The following is a 16,488-nucleotide window of genomic DNA, read 5'->3' as shown; positions in this document are numbered from 1 at the left end:
CGCCTCTGAAGCCGCTGCGGGAAAACCGCCGGGGGTTTGCCGCGGCTCCCCCCCCCGCCCCCCGTCCCGCGTGGAAAAGGTTGCAGGAAAACCGTTGGGAAGTCCCAAAACTCGCCCGTTCTGTGCGGAAAACATTCGCGGAAAACCATTGGGAATTCCCAAAATTCCCCTGTTCTGCGCACAAAATATTCCTGAGAAACCATTGGGAAGTCCCAAAATTCGCCCATTCTGTGCGGAAAACATTCCCGGAAAACCATTGGGAAGTCCCAAAATTTGCCCGTTCTGCGCAGAAAATATTCCGGAAAACCATTGGGAAGTCCCAAAATTCACTCGTTCTGCGCTGAAAACATTCCCGGAAAACCATTGGGAATTCCCAAAATTCCCCCATTCTGTGCGGAAAACACTCCCGGAAAACCATTGGGTATTCCAAAAACTTCACTGTTGTGCGTGGAAAACATTCCCGGAAAACCATTGGGAATTCCCAAAATTCCCCCGTTCTGCTCAGAAAACATTCCCGGAAAACCATTGGGCATTTCCAAAAACTCGCCCGTTCTGCGCAGAAAACATTCCCAGAAAACCATTGGGAAGTCCCCAAATTTGCCCGTTCTGCGCAGAAAATATTCCCGGAAAACCATTGGGAATTCCCAAAATTCCCCCGTTCTGCGCAGAAAATATTCCCGGGAAACCACTGGGAATTCCCAAAATTCCCCCATTCTGTGCGGAAAACACTCCCGGAAAACCATTGGGTATTCCAAAAACTCGACTGTTGTGCGTGGAAAACATTCCCGGAAAACCATTGGGAAGTCCCAAAATTCGCTCGTTCTGCGCAGAAAACATTAGCGGAAAACCATTGGGAATTCCCAAAAACTCGCCCGTTCTGCGCAGAAAATATTCCTGGGAAACCATTGTGAATTCCCAAAATTCCCCCGTTCTGCTCAGAAAACATTCCCAGAAAACCATTGGGAAGTCCCAAAATTCGCCCGTTCTGCACTGAAAACATTCACGGAAAACCATTGGGAAGTCCCAAAATTCGCCCGTTCTGCACTGAAAACATTCACGGAAAACCATTGGGAAGTCCCAAAATTCGCCCGTTCTGTGCGGAAAACATTCCCGGAAAACCATTGGGAAGTCCCCAAATTCGCCCGTTCTGTGCGGAAAACATTCCCACAAAACCATTGGGAATTCCCAAAATTCGCCCATTCTGCATGGAAAATGTTCCCAGAAAACCGGTAGGAATTCCCAAAATTAAATTCCCCTTGTCCCACGTGGGAAACGTTCCCAGAAAATCAGAGGGAATTCCCAAAATTCTCCCATTCTGCATGGAAAATGTTCCTGGAAAAACGGCGGGAATTCCCAAAATCCCCCCCCACCCCGTTCCATGGCCGGAAAACATTCCCGGAAAAACAGCTGAAATTCCCAAAATTCCCCAATTCCGCGCAGAAAACGTTCCCGGAAAACCGGCAGGAATTCCCGAAACTGGGATGGGGTTGGGACTGAGTTTTCAGGGCGTCGTTTTTCCCTTATCCCGGATTTTTTTTTTTTGGGAAAACGGGAATGAGGAAGTCGGGATTGCGTTTGTATTGACGCATCCGGGATTTTGGGGGGAAAAACGGGAATGAGGAAGTCGGGATTGAGTTCGTTGAGCGTTGTTTTGGCCGCATCCAGGATTTTTTTGGGAAAAGCGGGAATGAGGAAGTCGGGATTGAGTTCGTAGGGCGTTGTTTTCTCCATATCCGAGATTTTTTTTGGGAAAAACGGGAATGAGGAAGCCGGGATTGAGTTCGTAGGGCGTCGTTTTCACCGTATCCAGGATTTTTTTTAGGAAAAACGGGAATTAGGAAGTCAGGACGGAGTTCGTAGAGCGTTGTTTTCACTGTATCCCGGATTTTTTTAGGAAAAACGGGAATTAGGAAGCCGAGATTCTGTTTCTAGGGCGTCGTGTTCACCGTATCCAGGATTTTTTTAGGAAAAACGGGAATGAGGAAGCCGAGATTCTGTTTCTAGAGCGTCGTGTTCACCGTATCCAGGATTTTTTTTGGGGAAAAATGGGAATGACGAAGCCGAGATTCTGTTTCTAGAGTGTTGTTTTCACCGTATCCCGGATTTTTTTTTGGGAAAAACGGGAATGAGGAAGCCGAGGTTCTGTTCGTAGAGCATTGCTTTCACTGTATCCAGGATTTTTTTTGGGAAAATGGGAATGAGGAAGTCAGGACTGAGTTTGCAGCGAGTCATTTTTCCCTTATCCAGGATTTTTTTTTTTTTGGGGAAAAACGGGAATGAGGAAGCCGAGATTCTGTTTCTAGAGTGTCGTTTTCACCATATCCAGGATTATTTTAGGAAAAACGGGAATGTGGAAGCCGAGATTCTGTTTCTCGAGCGTCATTTTCACCATATCCAGGATTTTTTTTGGGGAAAAACGGGAATGACGAAGCCGAGATTCTGTTTCTAGAGCGTCGTTTTCACCGTATCCAGAATTTTTTTTGGGGAAAAACGGGAATGACGAAGCCGAGATTCTGTTTCTCGAGCGTTGTTTTCACCGTATCCAGGATTTTTTTTGGGGAAAAACGGGAATGACGAAGCCGAGATTCTGTTTCTAGAGTGTCGTTTTCACCGTATCCAGGATTTTTTTTTGGGAAAAACGGGAATGAGGAAGCCGAGGTTCTGTTCGTAGACCATTGCTTTCACTGTATCCAGGATTTTTTTTGGGAAAACGGGAATGAGGAAGTCAGGACTGAGTTTGCAGCGAGTCATTTTTCCCTTATCCAGGATTTTTTTTTTTTTTTGGGAAAAACGGGAATGAGGAAGCCGAGATTCTGTTTCTCGGGCATTGTTTTCACCGTATCCAGGATTATTTTAGGAAAAACGGGAATGAGGAAGCCGAGATTCTGTTTCTAGGGCATTGTGTTCACCATATCCAGGATTATTTTAGGAAAAACGGGAATGAAGAAGCCGAGATTCTGTTTCTAGGGCGTCGTTTTCACCGTGATTTTTTTTTTTTTTTCATTTTTTTTTCCTTTTTTTTTTTTTTTTTTTTTTTTTAACTTGGGGTGGAAAAAAAGCCGGGGCTGGGTTTGCCGCGCGCCGCTCCGGCCTCCTCCCGGACGCGTTTTTTCTTTTCCCCCCGGGAAGGGGCGGGCGGGGCCGGCTGACGGGCGGGCGGGCGCTGTCCCCGCAGCATCCTCTTCGCCGACATCGTGGGCTTCACGCAGCTCTCGTCCTCCTGCAGCGCCCAGGAGCTCGTCAAGCTCCTCAACGAGCTCTTCGCCCGCTTCGACAAGCTGGCCGCCGTGAGTGCGGGGCTCCCGGGATTCACGGGATTCCCGGAATTCCACCCCCACCCCCCGCCCGCCGCCGCCCAAAAAAAAAAAAAAAAAAAAAAAAAAATCATCACTCCTCCCCGCCACCCCCAATCCCAGATGGCTCCAACTTCACCTCGGGCATTCCCAGGGATGAATCGACCCCTCCGCTCCGCGCCACGCCCGACTTTTCCTGGAATTCCCTTCCCATTTCCATCCCCAAATCCCACAAAAATCCCTCGGGATGGATTTGGAGCATCCTTGATCCCAGAATCATTTGGGATGGGATCCATGGATGTTCAATCCCATCCCATTCCCACCCCAATCCCAGATTGCTCCAACTTCACCTCGGACATTCACAGGGATGAATCGACCCCTCCCCTCCGCACCACGCCCGACTTTTCCCGGAATTCCCAACTTTTTCATGGAATTCGCTTCCTGTTTCCATCCCCAAATCCCTCGGGATGGATCCAGAGTGTCCTTGATCCCTGAATCCCTGAAGTGTTTGGGATGGGATCCATGGATGTTCAATCCCATCCCATTCCCACCCCAATCCCAGATGGCTCCAACTTCACCTCGGGCATTCCCAGGGATGAATCGACCCCTCCGCTCCACGCCACGCCCGACTTTTCCTGGAATTCCCTTCCCATTTCCATCCCTGAATCCCATAAAAATCCCTCGGGATGGATTTGGAGCGTTCTTGATCCCAGAATCATTTGGGATGGGATCCATGGATGTTCAATCCCATCCCATTCCCACCCCAATCCCTGATGGCTCCAACTTCACCTCAGGCATTCCCAGGGATGAATCGACCCCTCCCCTCCGTGCCACGCCTGACTTTTCCCAGAATTTCCTTCCATTTTCCATCCCCAAATCCCATAAAAATCCCTTGGGATGGATCCGCAGTGTCCTTGATCCCAGAATCCCAGAACGGTTTGGGATGGGATCCATAGATCTCCAATCCCATCCCACATTCCACCCCAGATCCCAAACTGCTCCAACCTTTCCTTGGACACTCCCAGGGATGAATCAACCCCTCCCCTCCGCGCCACGCCCGACTTTTCCTGGAATTCCCAACTTTTTCATGGAATTCGCTTCCTGTTTCCATCCCCAAATCCCTCGGGATGGATCCAGAGTGTCCTTGATCCCTGAATCCCAGAAGTGTTTGGGATGGGATCCATGGATGTTCAATCCCATCCCATTCCCACCCCAATCCCAGATTGCTCCAACTTCACCTCGGACATTCACAGGGATGAATCGACCCCTCAGCTCCACGCCACGCCCGACTTTTCCTGGAATTTCCTTCCATTTCCATCCCTGAATCCCATAAAAATCCCTCGGGATGGATTTGGAGCGTTCTTGATCCCAGAATCATTTGAGATGGGATCCATGGATGTTCAATCCCATCCCATTCCCACCCCAATCCCAGATTGCTCCAGCTTCACCTCGGGCATTCCCAGGGATGAATCGACCCCTCAGCTCTGCGCCACGCCTGACTTTTCCTGGAATTTCCTTCCATTTCCATCCCCGAATCCCATAAAAATCCCTTGGGATGGATCCTCAGTGTCCTTGATCCCAGAATCCCGGAACGGTTTGGGATGGGATCCATAGATCTCCAATCCCATCCCACATTCCACCCCAGATCCCAAACTGCTCCAACCTTTCCTTGGACACTCCCAGGGATGAATCGACCCCTCCCCTCCGCACCACGCCCGACTTTTCCTGGAATTCCCAACTTTTTCATGGAATTCGCTTCCTGTTTCCATCCCCAAATCCCTCGGGATGGATCCAGAGTGTCCTTGATCCCTGAATCCCAGAAGTGTTTGAGATGGGATCCATGGATGTTCAATCCCATCCCATTCCCACCCCAATCCCAGATTGCTCCAACTTCACCTCGGACATTCACAGGGATGAATCGACCCCTCAGCTCTGCGCCACGCCCGACTTTTCCTGGAATTTCATTCCATTTCCATCCCTGAATCCCATAAAAATCCCTTGGGATGGATCCTCAGTGTCCTTGATCCCAGAATCCCAGAACCGTTTGGGATGGGATCCATGGACGTTCAATCCCATCCCATTCCCACCCCAATCCCAAGCTGCTCCAACCTTTCCCTCGGACACTCCCAAGGACGAACCGACCCCTCCCCTCCGCACCACCCCCGGCATTTCTCCCCCTGTAATTCCTGATTTTCCCCCCGGCATTCATTTCCCTTTTCCATCCCCAAATCCCATAAAAATCCCTTGGGATGGATCCGGAGCATCCTTGATCCCAGAATCCCATAATGGTTTGGGACGGGATCCATGGATGTTCAATCCCATCCCACATTCCAATCCCGATCCCATCTTTCCTTGGATACTCCCAGGGATCTGGAGATTCCCTGGGAATTACCCCTCTAAAAAAAATCCGGGATGGGGGGCAAGGAGGTCGGAACCCCCGAGGCAACGGAGGCATCCCCCACTCCGATGGGTGGGAAATGGGTTTGGGAATGGGAAATCCGTTGGGAATTGGGCGGGACGATGGGAATTCCGGGAATTGGGGATTCCCAGAAACATCACCAGCTGCGGATCAAGATCCTGGGGGATTGCTACTACTGCATCTGCGGGCTGCCGGAATTCCGGGAGGACCACGCGGCCTGCTCCATCCGGATGGGGCTGGCCATGGTGGAGGCCATCGCGTAAGGGAACGGGGACGGGAACAGGGACAGGGACGGGGACGGGGATGGGAACAGGAATGGGAATGGGAACGGGGACGGGGACGGGGACGGGAATGGTAACGGGGATGGGAACAGGGACGGGGATTGGAATGGGGACGGGAACGGGGACAGGGATGGGGACTGGGACGGGGACGGGGATGGGAGTGCGGACGGGAATGGGGATGGGAATGGGAATGGGGACGGGAATGGGAGTGGGGATGGGAATGGGCATGGGAATGGGAACGGGAACAGGGACGGGGATTGGAGTGGGGACGGGAACGGGGACGGGGACGGGGATGGGGACTGGGACGGGGACGGGGATGGGAGTGCGGACGGGAATGGGGATGGGAATGGGAATGGGGACGGGAATGGGAGTGGGGATGGGAACGGGCATGGGAATGGGGACGGGAATGGGAAGGGGCTGGGAACAGGGATTGGAGTGGGAACGGGAACGGGAATGGGAGTGGGGACGGGAATAGGAACAGGAACGGGGATTGGAGTGGGGACGGGAACTGGAATGGGGACGGGAACGGGGATTGGAGTGGGGACAGGAACTGGAACAGGGATGGGGATGGGGACGGGAACGGGGATGGGAGTGGGGATGGGAATGGGGACGGGAACGGGGATTGGAATGGGGACGGGAACTGGAATAGGGACAGGGTCAGGGACGGGAACGGGAATGGGAATGAGGACGGGAATGGGGATTGGAGCGGGAACGGGAACTGGAATGGGTACGGGGATGGGAGTGGGGACGGGAACAGGGATGGGAGTGGGGATGGGAACGGGAACGGGGATAGGAGTGGGGATGGGGATGGGAATGGGAATGGGACGGGAACGGGAATGGGGACGGGAATGGGATTGGGGACGGGAACGGGAATGGGGACGGGAATGGGATGGGATGGGGATGGGGATGGGACCTGGGAATGGGAATGGAGATGGAGATGGGGAAATGGCAATAGGAATGGAGATGGGAATGGGATTGGGACATGGAAATGGGACTTGGGAACGGGAATTGGGAAGGGGATGGGCTTGGGGTGTGATTGCTGATGATGGAGGCTGGGCTGCAGGAGGCCACATTCCCTGCGGATTTTCTGCGTTCCCAGCGAATACTCGGCATTCCATGCTGATATTTCCCGTTGCCATTCCCCATTCCCCGTGGCCATTCCTGTTTCCCCGTGGCCATTGCCATTCCCTGTGACCATTTCCCGGTCCCCATGACCATTCCCGGTCCCCATGAACATTCCCAGTCCCCGTGGCCACACCGCGTTGCCGTCGCGCAGCTCGGTGCGGGAGCGGACGCGCACGGCTGTGGACACCCCTGGTCCCTGTGGCCACTGCCCATCCCTGTTCCTGGTCCCTGTGGCCACTCCGGGTCCCCATTCCCGATGCCCGTGGCCACTCCCAGTGCCCGTGGCGCAGCTCGGTGCGGGAGCGGACGCGCACGGCCGTGGAACTTGCCAGTGACCATTCCCCATGACCATTCCCGGTCCCCGTAGCCATTCCTGGTCCCCGTGGCCACTCCCGGTCTCCGTGGCCATTCCCAGTGACCATTCCCCATGGCCATTCCCGGTCCCCGTAGCCATTCCTGGTCCCCGTGGCCATTCCCAGTGACCAGTCCCCGTGGCCATTCCCATTCCCCATGATCATTCCCTGTCCCTGTGGCCACTCCTGGTCCCCATGACCATTCCTGGTCCCCGTGACCACCCCTGGTCCCTGTGGCCACTGCCTATCCCTGTTACTGGTCCCTGTGGCCACTGCCCATCCCTGTTCCTGGTCCCTGTGGCCACTCCCCATCCCTGTTCCCGGTGCCCGTGGCCACTCCCGGTGCCCGTGGCCACTCCGGGTCCCCATTCCCGGTGCCCATGGCCACTCCCGGTGCCCATGGCGCAGCTCGGTGCGGGAGCGGAGGCGCGCGGCCATGGACATTCCCAGTGACCATTCCCCATGGCCACTCCCAGTCCCTGTGGCCACTCCTGGTCCCTGTGACCATCCCTGGTCCCCATGGCCACTCCCAGTCCCCGTTCCCGGTCTCCGTGGCCACTCCTGGTCCCCATGGCCATTCCCATTCCCCATGACCACTCCCGGTGCCCGTGGCCGCTCTGGGTCCCCGTTCCCGGTGCCCGTGGCCGCTCCGGGTCCCCGTTCCTGGTGCCCGTGGCCGCTCCGGGTCCCCGTTCCCGGTGCCCGTGGCCGCTCCGGGGTCCCCATTCCCGGTGCCCGTGGCCACTCCCGGTGCCCGTGGCGCAGCTCGGTGCGGGAGCGGACGCGCACGGCCGTGGACATGCGGGTGGGCGTGCACAGCGGCGCCGTGCTGGGCGGCGTGCTGGGCCAGAAGCGCTGGCAGTACGATGTCTGGTCCACCGACGTCACCGTGGCCAACAAGATGGAGGCGGGCGGCATCCCCGGGTGAGTGACCGCCGTCCCCCTTCCCGGCGCGGGGCGGCGGCCGCGGCGACGCCGGGGTGACGGCGGCGGCGGCCGCGGGCAGGCGCGTGCACATCTCGCAGAGCACCGTGGACTGCCTGAAGGGCGAGTTCGAGGTGGAGCCGGGCGAGGGCGGCTCCCGCTGCGACTACCTGAGGGACAAGGGCATCGTCACCTACCTGGTGGTGGTCCCCAAGCAGGGCCTGCGGCATGGCGTCAACGGCGTGGTGAGTGGCGCCGCCGGGGACACCGGGGACATTGATGGGGACACCGGGGACACGGGGGACACCAGGGACACCGGGGACATTGATGGGGACACCAGGGACACTGGGGACACCGGGGACATTGATGGGGACACCAGGGACACTGGGGACACCGGGGACATTGATGGGGACACCAGGGACACGGGGGACACGGGGGACACCGGGGACATTGATGGGGACACTGGGGACACCGGGGACATTGATGGGGACACCAGGGACACTGGGGACACCGGGGACATTGATGGGGACACCAGGGACACTGGGGACACCGGGGACATTGATGGGGACACCAGGGACACTGGGGACACCGGGGACATTGATGGGGACACCGGGGACACCGGGGACATTGATGGGGACACCGGGGACACTGGGGACACAGGGGACACCGGGGACATTGATGGGGACACCGGGGACGCGGGGGAAACTGGGGATTTCGGGGACGCCAGGGACTCCGGGGATGCCGGGGACGGCGGGGACACTGGGGACGCCGGGGACACCAGGGACATTGATGGAGACACCGGGGACACTGTGGACACCGGGGACACTGGGGACACAGGGGACACCAGGGACATTGATGGGGACACCGGGGACACTGGGGCCACAGGGGACACCAGGGACATTGATGGGGACACTGGGGACACTGTGGACACCAGGGACACTGTGGACACCGGGGACACTGGGGACACTGTGGACACCGGAGACACTGGGGACACGGGGGACACCAGGGACATTGATGGGGACACCAGGGACATTGATGGGGACACCAGGGACACTGTGGACACCGGGGACACTGGGGACACCAGGGACGCCGGGGACAGCAGGGACACTGGGGACGCCAGGGACACTGGGGACACGGGGGACACCGGGGACATTGATGGGGACACCAGGGACACTGTGGACACCAGGGACACTGTGGACGCCGGGGACACCGGGGACACTGGGGACGCCGGGGACAGCGGGGACGCCGGGGACATTGGGGACGCCGGGGACACTGGGGACACCGGGGACACTGGGGATGTCGGGGACACTGGGGACACCAGGGACATGGGGGACACCAGGGACATTGATGGGGACATCAGGGACACTGTGGACACCGGGGACAATGGGAACACTGCGGGCAACAGGGACACCGGGGACACTGGGGACATGGGGTGTGGGGACATCCAGGGTGACTGCATGCCACCACAGACACTGTCACTGGCCGTGTCCCATGGCGTGGTGAGTGACACCGCTGGGGACACTGGGGACACTGTCCCTGACCGTGTCCCATGGCGTGGTGAGTGACACCGCTGGGGACACTGGGGACACTGTCACTGACCGTGTCCCATGGCGTGGTGAGTGACACTGCTGGGGACACTGGGGACACTGTCCCTGACCGTGTCCCATGGCGTGGTGAGTGGCACCGCTGGGGACACTGGGGACACTGTCACTGACCGTGTCCCATGGCATGGTGACACCGCTGGGGACACTGGGGACACTGTCACTGACCGTGTCCCATGGCATGGTGACACTGCTGGGGACACTGGGGACACTGTCACTGACCGTGTCCCATGGCGTGGTGAGTGACACTGCTGGGGACACTGGGGACACTGTCACTGACCGTGTCCCATGGCGTGGTGAGTGACACCGCTGGGGACACTGGTGGTGACACCCAGGGTGAGCATGTCACTGATCGTGTCCCAGAGTGTGATCAGTGACACTGGGGACATTGCTGGGGACACTGGAGTCTGAGGACACCCAGGGTGACCGTGTCCCACCACCGACACTGTCCCTGACCCCATCCCATGGCGTGATGAGTGACACCGGGGACAGCAGTGACACCCACCATGCTGGTGTCCCACCACAGGCACTGTCCCTGACACCATCCCATGGCGTGATGAGTGACACCAGTGACACGGTGACACCCACCATGCCGGTGTCCCCGCAGAAGCTGTCCCTGACCTTTTCCCATGGTGTGATGGGTGACACCGGTGACACAGTGACACGGTGACACCCACCATGCTCATGTCCCCGCAGAAGCTGTCCCTGACCTCATCCCACAGCATGATGAGCGACACCAGTAACACGGTGACACGGTGACACCCATCATGCCGGTGTCCCACCACCGACACCGTCCCTGACCCCATCCCATGGCGTGATGAGTGACACCGGTGACACCAGTGACACGGTGACACCCATCATGCCGGTGTCCCACCACCGACACCGTCCCTGACCCCATCCCATGGCGTGATGAGTGACACCGGGGACACCAGTGACATGGTGACACTCACCATGCCGGTGTCCCACCACCGACACTGTCCCTGACCTCATCCCATGGTGTGATGAGTGACACCGGTGACACCAGTGACACGGTGACACCCATCATGCTGGTGTCCCACCACCGACACCGTCCCTGACCCTATCCCATGGCGTGATGAGTGACACCGGTGACACCAGTGACACGGTGACACCCACCATGCCGGTGTCCCACCACTGACACCGTCCATGACCTCATCCCATGGCGTGATGAGTGACACCAGTGACACCAGTGACACCCACCATGCCCGTGTCCCCGCAGAAGCTGTCCCTGACCATGTCCCCATGGTGTGATGAGTGACACTGGTGGCACTGGTGGCACCAGTGGCATGGGGACACCTAGGGTGCCCGTGTCCCCGCAGAAGCTGTCCCTGACTTGTCCCATGGTGTGATGGGTGACACCGGTGACACGGTGACACCCACCATGCCCGTGTCCCCGCAGAAGCTGTCCCTGACCTTGTCCCAGGGTGTGATGGGTGACACCGGTGACACGGTGACACGGTGACACCCACTATGCCCGTGTCCCCACAGAAGCTGTCCCTGACCATGTCCCATGGTGTGATGGGTGACACCGGTGACACGGTGACACCCACCATGCCCGTGTCCCCGCAGAAGCTGTCCCTGACCTTTTCCCATGGTGTGATGGATGATACCGGTGACACTGGTGACACGGTGACACCCACCATGCCCGTGTCCCCGCAGAAGCTGTCCCTGACCTTGTCCCATGGTGTGATGGATGACACCGGTGACACGGTGACACCCACCATGCCGGTGTCCCCGCAGAAGCTGTCCCTGACCATGTCCCATGGTGTGATGGGTGACATGGTGACACCCACCATGCCCGTGTCCCCACAGAAGCTGTCCCTGACCTTGTCCCATGGTGTGATGGGTGACACCGGTGACACGGTGACACGGTGACACCCACCATGCCCGTGTCCCCGCAGAAGCTGTCCCTGACCATGTCCCATGGTGTGATGGATGACACGGTGACACCCACCATGCCCGTGTCCCCGCAGAAGCTGTCCCTGACCTTGTCCCATGGTGTGATGGGTGACACCGGTGACACTGGTGACACGGTGACACCCACCATGCCCGTGTCCCCACAGAAGCTGTCCCTGACCTTGTCCCATGGTGTGATGGGTGACACCGGTGACACTGGTGACACGGTGACACCCACCATGCCCGTGTCCCCGCAGAAGCTGTCCCTGACCATGTCCCATGGTGTGATGGATGACATGGTGACACCCACCATGCCCGTGTCCCCACAGAAGCTGTCCCTGACCTTGTCCCATGGTGTGATGGGTGACACCGGTGGCACTGGTGACACGGTGACACCCACCATGCCCGTGTCCCCGCAGAAGCTGTCCCTGACCTCGTCCCACGGCGTGTCCCCGCCTGCGGTGGCCACCGCGGAGCCCAACGGGAGCCTCAGCCCGGAGCCGCCCGAGGACGCCGAGCGCGGCCGGAGCAGCTCCGCGGAGCTGGACGACGACGATGATGACGACGGCGAGGTACCGCCCCTTGCCACACTCCGACGTCCCCGCCGCGGTGTCCCCGCCACGGTGTCCCCACGGTGTCCCCCGGCCCGCAGGCGCCCAACCCGTCCTTCCCCAACCCGCGGCGGCGCCTGCGGCTGCGGGACCTGGCCGAGCGCGTGGCGGGCGCGGCGCAGAACGAGCAGGAGCTCAACCAGCTCCTCAACGAGGCCCTGCTGGAGCGCGAGTCCATCCAGGCGTGAGTGCCCCCCTCCCCAAAAACCGCCCCCGGGGGGTGTCCCCGCCGCCCTGGTGGCCACGGCGGCCACCGCCGTGTCCCCCACGTGCCGCGTCTTCCCGCGGCCGCCAGGCTGAAGGGCAAGAGCACCTTCCGGCTGTCGCTGCGCTTCACCGACCCCGACATGGAGACGCGCTACTCGGTGGAGAAGGAGAAGCAGAGCGGCGCCGCCTTCAGCTGCTCCTGCGTCGTCCTCTTCTTCACCGCCCTGGTGGAGGCCGTCATCGACCCCTGGTAGGGCGGGGGGACGCCCGGGGACAGTTCGGCGGCGCCGAGTTGTCGCCGCTGACCTTTCCCCCGGCGGTTTGGGGCAGGTTGGTGACCAACTACGTGACCTTCGCGGTGGGCGAGGTGTTGCTGCTGGGCCTCACGCTCTGCTCCTTGGCCGCCGTCTTCCCGCGGGTGAGACGGGGCGCGTCCCCGGCCGCGCCTCCGGGGCGCCGCGGCGCCGCGCGCCGCCGCCGGTGACCGCCCCGCCCGGCGGTTGTCGCCGCAGGCCTTCCCCAAAAAGCTGGTGGCCTTCTCCACCTGGATCGACCGCACCCGCTGGGCGCGCAACACCTGGGCCATGGCGGCCATCGCCATCGTCACCGCGGCCGACATCGTGGACATGGTGAGGTGCCACGCGCCGGCCGCGCCGTCGCCCCGGCCTCGTGCCCCTGGCTCGGCTGCCGTGGGGAGCGCAGGGTGGTGGCCAATGGGGCCACCTCGGGGTGGTGGCTGTGAGGAGCAGCACAGATGTTGCACCTCCATCGCCATGTGGTGGCCATGGTGGCCACCACTGTGTCTGCATGTCCCCAGCTCGGCTGCCATGGGGACCATGGGGTGGTGGCCAATGGGGCCACCTCGGGGTGTTGGCTGTGAGGAGCAGCCAAAACACTGCGGTTGCACCACCCTGGTGGCCACGGTGGCCACCACTGTGTCACCATGTCCCCAGCTCGGCTGCCATGGGGACCATGGGGTGGTGGCCAATGGGACATCAGGGCCACCTTGGGGTGGCCATAGGGAGCAGCCAAAACACTGCGGTTGCACCACCCTGGTGGCCACGGTGGCCACCACTGTGTCACCATGTCCCCAGCTCGGCTGCCATGGGGACCATGGGGTGGTGACCAGTGGGACATCAGGGCCACCTTGGGGTGGCCATAGGGAGCAGCCAAAACACTGCGGTTGCACCGCCCTGGTGGCCACGGTGGCTACCACTGTGTCCCCATGGTGACCCCACTCTCATGTCCCCAGCTGGGCTACCATGGGGACCACAGGGTGGTGGCCAATGGGGCCACCTCGGGGTGTTGGCTGTGAGGAGCAGCACAGATATTGCAGCTCCATCGCACTGGTGGCCATGGTGGCCACCATGTCCCCATGTCCCCAGCTCGGCTACCATGGGGACCACGGTGGCACAGTGGCCAAAGGCACACTGGGGCCCCCTTGTGGTGGCTGTGAGGAGCAGCCAAAACACTGCGGTTGCACCACCCTGGTGGCCACCGTGGCCACCACCGTGTGCCCGTGCTGACCCCACCCTCGTGTCCCCAGCTCGGCTGCCGGCGCGACCGCTGGGTTGCCACCAACGGCACCTCGGGGCCACCTCGCGGCGGCGGCTGCGCCGACCAGCCCAAGTACTACAGCTACATCGCCCTGCTGGCCCTGGTGGCCACCGTGATGCTGGTCCAGGTGAGCCACATGGTCAAGCTGACCCTCATGGCGCTCATCACCGCCGCCACCGGCGCCGTCAACTTCTCCGCCTGGGAGCCCATCTTCGACCAGTACGACCGGCGGCGCGGCCAGCACAGCTCGTAAGGGCGGGGACGGGGACGGGCAGGGGACACGGAGGGGACGGGGATGGGCCCGGAATTCCGGCATCCGGGCCATGCCTTGGCAGGTCCGTGCTGGTCCCCTCCAAGTATTCCATGACCGCCATGATCTTCGTGGTGATGCTCAGCTTCTACTACTTCTCGCGGCACGTGAGTGGTGGGGAGGGGAGGGTCCCCTTCCGTTTTCCTTCCTTTTCTTCTGCTTCCTTTTCCTGCTTTTTCTTCCCTTTCCCTTCCTTTTCCTCCCCTCCCCTCTCCTTCTTCTTCCTTCCTTTCCCTTCCTTTTCCCACCCTTTCTACCCTTTTCCTGCCTTCTCCTGCCTTTTCCTGCCTTCTCCTGCCTTTTCCTGCCTTCTCCTCCTCTTGCCTCTCCTTCTCCTTCCTTCCTTTTCTTCTCCTTCCTTTTCCTGCCTTTTTCTCCGCTTCCCTTCCTTTTCCTGCCCTTACCTCGCCTTCTTCTTCCTTCCTTTTCCTTCCTTTTCTTCTGCTTCCTTTTCCTGCTTTTTCTTCCCTTTCCCTTCCTTTTCCTCCCCTCCCCTCTCCTTCTTCCTCCTTCCTTTTCCCACCCTTTCTTCCCTTTTCCTGCCTTCTCCTGCCTTTTCCTGCCTTTTTTTCCTCTTGCCTTTCCTTCCCTCCCTTTTGCTTCCTTTTCTTCTCCTTCCTTTTCCTGCTTTTTCTTCCCTTTCCCTTCCTTTTCCTCCCCTCACCTCTCCTTCTTCTTCCTTCCTTTCCCTTCCTTTTCCCACCCTTTCTTCACTTTTCCTGCCTTCTCCTTCCTTTTCCTTCCTTTTCCTCCTCTTGCCTTTCCTTCCTCCCTTTTCCTTCTTCCTTCCTTCTCCTTCCTTTTCCTGTCTTTTTTCCCTTTCCCTTCCTTTTCCTGCCCTTACCTCTCCTTCCCTCCCTTTTCCTTCTTCTTCCTCAATTTTCTGCCTTTTCTAACCCTTTCCTTCTTTTCCTTTCTTTTTCCTTCTTTTCCTTTCTTTTTCCTTCCTTTTCCTTTCTCTTCCTGCTCTTTCTTCTCCTTCCTTTTCCTGACTTTTCTTCCCCTTCCCTTCCTTTTCCTGCCCTTACATCTCCTTCCCTCCCTTTTCCTTCTTCTTCCTCAATTTCCCACCCTTTCTTCCCCTTTCTTTCTTTTTCCTTCTTTTCCTTTCTTTTTCCTTCCTTTTCCACCCCTTTGTTCCTTTTTCCTGCCTTTTCCTGCCTTTTCCTCCTCTTACATTTCCTTGCCTCCCTTTTCCTTCCTTCCTTCTCTTTCCCTTTCCTGCTTTTTCTTCCCTTTCCCTTCCTTTTCCTGCCCTTTCTTCCCCTTCTCCTTCCTTTTCCTTCCATTTCCTGCCTTTTCCACCCTTTTTTCCCTTTTCCTTAATTTTCCTTCACTTTTTTCCCTTTCCCTTCCTTTTCCTCCTCTTACCTCTCCTTCTTCTTCCTTCCTTTTCCTTCCTTTTCCCACTTTCTTCCCTTTTCCTGCCTTCCCCTTCATTTTCCTGCCTTTTCTTCTGCTTCCCTTCCATTTCCCTATTTTACCTCTCCTTCCCTCTCTTTTCCTTCTTCTTCCTCAATTTCCCACCCTTTCTTCCCCTTTCTTTTTCCCTCTTTTTCCTTATTTTCCTTTCTTTTTCCTTCCTTTTCCACCCCTTTCTTCCCTTTTCCTGCCTTTTCCTGCCTTTTCCTCCTCATACCTTTCCTTCCCTCCCTTTTCCTTCTTCCTTCCTTCTCCTTCCCTTTCCTGCCTTTCCCTTCCTTTCCCTTCCTTTCCCCACCCTTTCTTCCCTTTTCCTGCCTTTCCCCGCCCTTTTCTTTCCATTTTCCTATTTCCTTCTTTTTCCCCTTTCCCTTCCTTTTCCTCCTCTTACCTCTCCTTCCCTCCCTTTTCATTCTTCATCGTTCCTTTTCCCGCCCTTTCTTCCCTTTTCCTTCTTTTTCCTTCTTTTTC

The 16,488-nt window shown here is 58.3% G+C and overlaps 1 protein-coding gene across 1 annotated transcript in view; it reads left to right on the top strand.

Annotated features, from left to right (window-relative positions):
• Positions 1 to 16,488, top strand: part of LOC137466549 (adenylate cyclase type 3-like) — a 33,915-nt gene that overhangs the window by 16,835 nt on the left and 592 nt on the right. Inside the window, 11 exon segments of the mRNA XM_068178263.1 lie at positions 3,176 to 3,287; positions 5,844 to 5,971; positions 8,237 to 8,395; positions 8,478 to 8,640; positions 12,330 to 12,482; positions 12,563 to 12,705; positions 12,817 to 12,978; positions 13,059 to 13,146; positions 13,241 to 13,357; positions 14,275 to 14,534; positions 14,621 to 14,723. Of these exon segments, the coding sequence (XP_068034364.1) occupies positions 3,176 to 3,287; positions 5,844 to 5,971; positions 8,237 to 8,395; positions 8,478 to 8,640; positions 12,330 to 12,482; positions 12,563 to 12,705; positions 12,817 to 12,978; positions 13,059 to 13,146; positions 13,241 to 13,357; positions 14,275 to 14,534; positions 14,621 to 14,723 (1,588 nt within the window).

The sequence above is a fragment of the Anomalospiza imberbis genome, unplaced genomic scaffold (assembly GCF_031753505.1).
Source record: "Anomalospiza imberbis isolate Cuckoo-Finch-1a 21T00152 unplaced genomic scaffold, ASM3175350v1 scaffold_276, whole genome shotgun sequence".
Lineage (NCBI taxonomy): Eukaryota > Metazoa > Chordata > Aves > Passeriformes > Viduidae > Anomalospiza > Anomalospiza imberbis.
The sequence above is the reverse complement of the archived record's forward strand: the minus strand, read 5'-3'. Positions and strand labels throughout refer to the sequence as shown.